The 2,106-nt window shown below is 44.7% G+C and overlaps 1 protein-coding gene across 1 annotated transcript in view; it reads left to right on the top strand.

The window, feature by feature from the left end:
• RHOBTB3 (Rho-related BTB domain containing 3) overlaps positions 1 to 1,847 on the top strand; it is a 29,651-nt gene extending 27,804 nt beyond the window's left edge. The window contains exon 12 of the mRNA XM_010578018.1: positions 1,484 to 1,847. Coding sequence (XP_010576320.1) covers positions 1,484 to 1,599 — 116 coding nt within the window. The 3' untranslated portion in view covers positions 1,600 to 1,847. The remainder of the gene's footprint in view (positions 1 to 1,483) is intronic.
• Positions 1,848 to 2,106: the final 259 nt, after the last annotated feature.

The raw sequence follows: 2,106 nt of genomic DNA, 5'->3' as shown, positions 1-2,106 counted from the left end.
TATCCCATGGTACTCTACCAAGCAGGTCCCTGAAGAGGCCAAAGTCTGCTCTCCTGAAGTCCATGGTAGCAAGCTTGCTGTGCGGCCTCCTCGCTGCCTTAAGGGTCTTGATCTCTACCATTCGATGGTCAAGCAGCCAAGGCTGCCCTTGAGCTTCACATTTCCCACCAGCCCTGCCTTTTTGGTGAGAAGAAGGTCCAGTATAGAAGCTCTCCTTGTTGGCCCTTCCATCACTTGGAGAAGGAAGTTGTCATCAATGCATTCCAGGAACCTCCTGGATTGCTTATGCCAACAGATACCGAGGTGGCTGAAGTCTCCCATGAGGACCAGGGCTTGTGAACGTGAGGTTGCTCCTATGTGTCTATAGAGGGCCTCATCTGCTCAGTCTTGCTGGTCCAGTGGCCTGGAGCAGTCCCTTCCACATGATTCACTGAGCAGGGAGGGGGTACGCTCTGCTGCATCGAACTTGCACTGAGGCAGCTGGAGGATAGAAAGAGGAGCACACAGGGAAATAGCAGTGGATGCGAAGAAACTGTTCTGCCCTTGCTCGCCAGGGCAGTAGCACTCTCAGTCACATCCAGATGGGACCACGCTTCCCAGACAGCAGCAGTTACAGGTAGTTGGCCTTTCTTACTCCGGACACCATGACACAGCATCACCTCAAGGTTCAGCAGAGCAATGCGGCAGGAGGCAGCAGCTCTCTAGTGACTTTCCGACAGCTAGAGATCTTCAGAAGCAGCCCTGCATTTTGCATGAGGCAAGTGGGAAGGTGCTGCCTGTTATTAATGCAATTTCCCTGACCTCAGCCCTCCCCAAGCAGCAGGTCTCTCTGCTGTGTGTTGGTCTCTGTCCACCTCGGCTGGAGCCTCTAAGAGGACTGGGCAACCACTGCTGCAGGCTGACTTGGGAAAATCCAGGGGAGGGGGATGAAAATGCGAATTTCTGCAAAGGCAAATGGGATTCATCTAAATAATACAGCTAAAAACTCCGTTACATGATTTCATCAGTGACAGAGAACACGTGCAATGAGAGACAAAAGTCTTGCTCCGTTCTTAATTGCTCTTCTTACCTTGTTTTTTGTAATGATCTTGAGACAAAGTATTGGCATAGGGATTGAAATACCCTCCTTTATAGTGTTGCAGCATAGAGAAATCCTCGCTGTTGATTACCATGTCTGGTTATCTTCTAAGGATGAAGAATATTCATCTTTAGGATAATCTCTCTGGTCTCTTTAATAACTATGGCATTTATTTTGTTAAGTAACTTATTTATTGCTAACTTAATAGCAAGGGAACATCATGTGGTAGCTCTTAAGTCTGCACTATAGTAAAATCTAGGCAAAATGGACAGCACTTATCTGTATTCTTCTAGTTGTATTTGTATCCTTCATGGTTTTTAACCTATTTTAAAAGACTTTTTGCAGCCTGTGCACTTGTGCTGTATGTTTGGGTATTACATTTAATTCCTTTATTGCTTTGTTTAGTGGAGGAGCGCAATTTTGTAGAGATGCACAGATGGCCTTCCAATTTGTACCTGAAGCAGCTTGCTGATTACAGGAACTATGTCCACTCTCAGAAATGCCATTGCACAGTAATGTAAGAAGACTGAACATGCACAGAGCTCATCTCGACTGGAAAATCTCAGACTGGGAATTAGACGGAGTATAAAAATCATGTAAAGAGCAAAACCAGATACTGATCTCCCCTGGAACGCTGTATGTCATGCTGTAGTGCACTTACTAACATTCCTTGCTTTGATAATAAATCACTCTACTTTTTTTTGCTTGAAGCATTGGGAAATGTATCATGAAGATTTCTTTCAAGCACAAGGATTTCACACCTATGGGGATTAAACACAGTATGGGACTGTGTCATGACTGTTGTCTGTTCTCCCTTCTAACTCCTTTGCTGTTTGTTTTGTTGGTTTTCGTGATTTTTTTTTATGTTAAACCACCACCTGTGGAAAACAGATATTTTTGTAAATCTGTGTAGAATAGGAGCACAGCAGCAGTGCAGGGAAGCTGAGAAGCCAACTCCTAAGTTCTTTAAATATTTCAGGATGCAAAAATTTACTGCAGCATCTGCTGGTTTGCAAAGTAAATAGTAG

Source organism: Haliaeetus leucocephalus, unplaced genomic scaffold (assembly GCF_000737465.1).
Source record: "Haliaeetus leucocephalus isolate CR32 unplaced genomic scaffold, Haliaeetus_leucocephalus-4.0 Scaffold598, whole genome shotgun sequence".
In the NCBI taxonomy this organism is placed as follows: Eukaryota; Metazoa; Chordata; class Aves; order Accipitriformes; family Accipitridae; genus Haliaeetus; species Haliaeetus leucocephalus.
The sequence above is the reverse complement of the archived record's forward strand: the minus strand, read 5'-3'. Positions and strand labels throughout refer to the sequence as shown.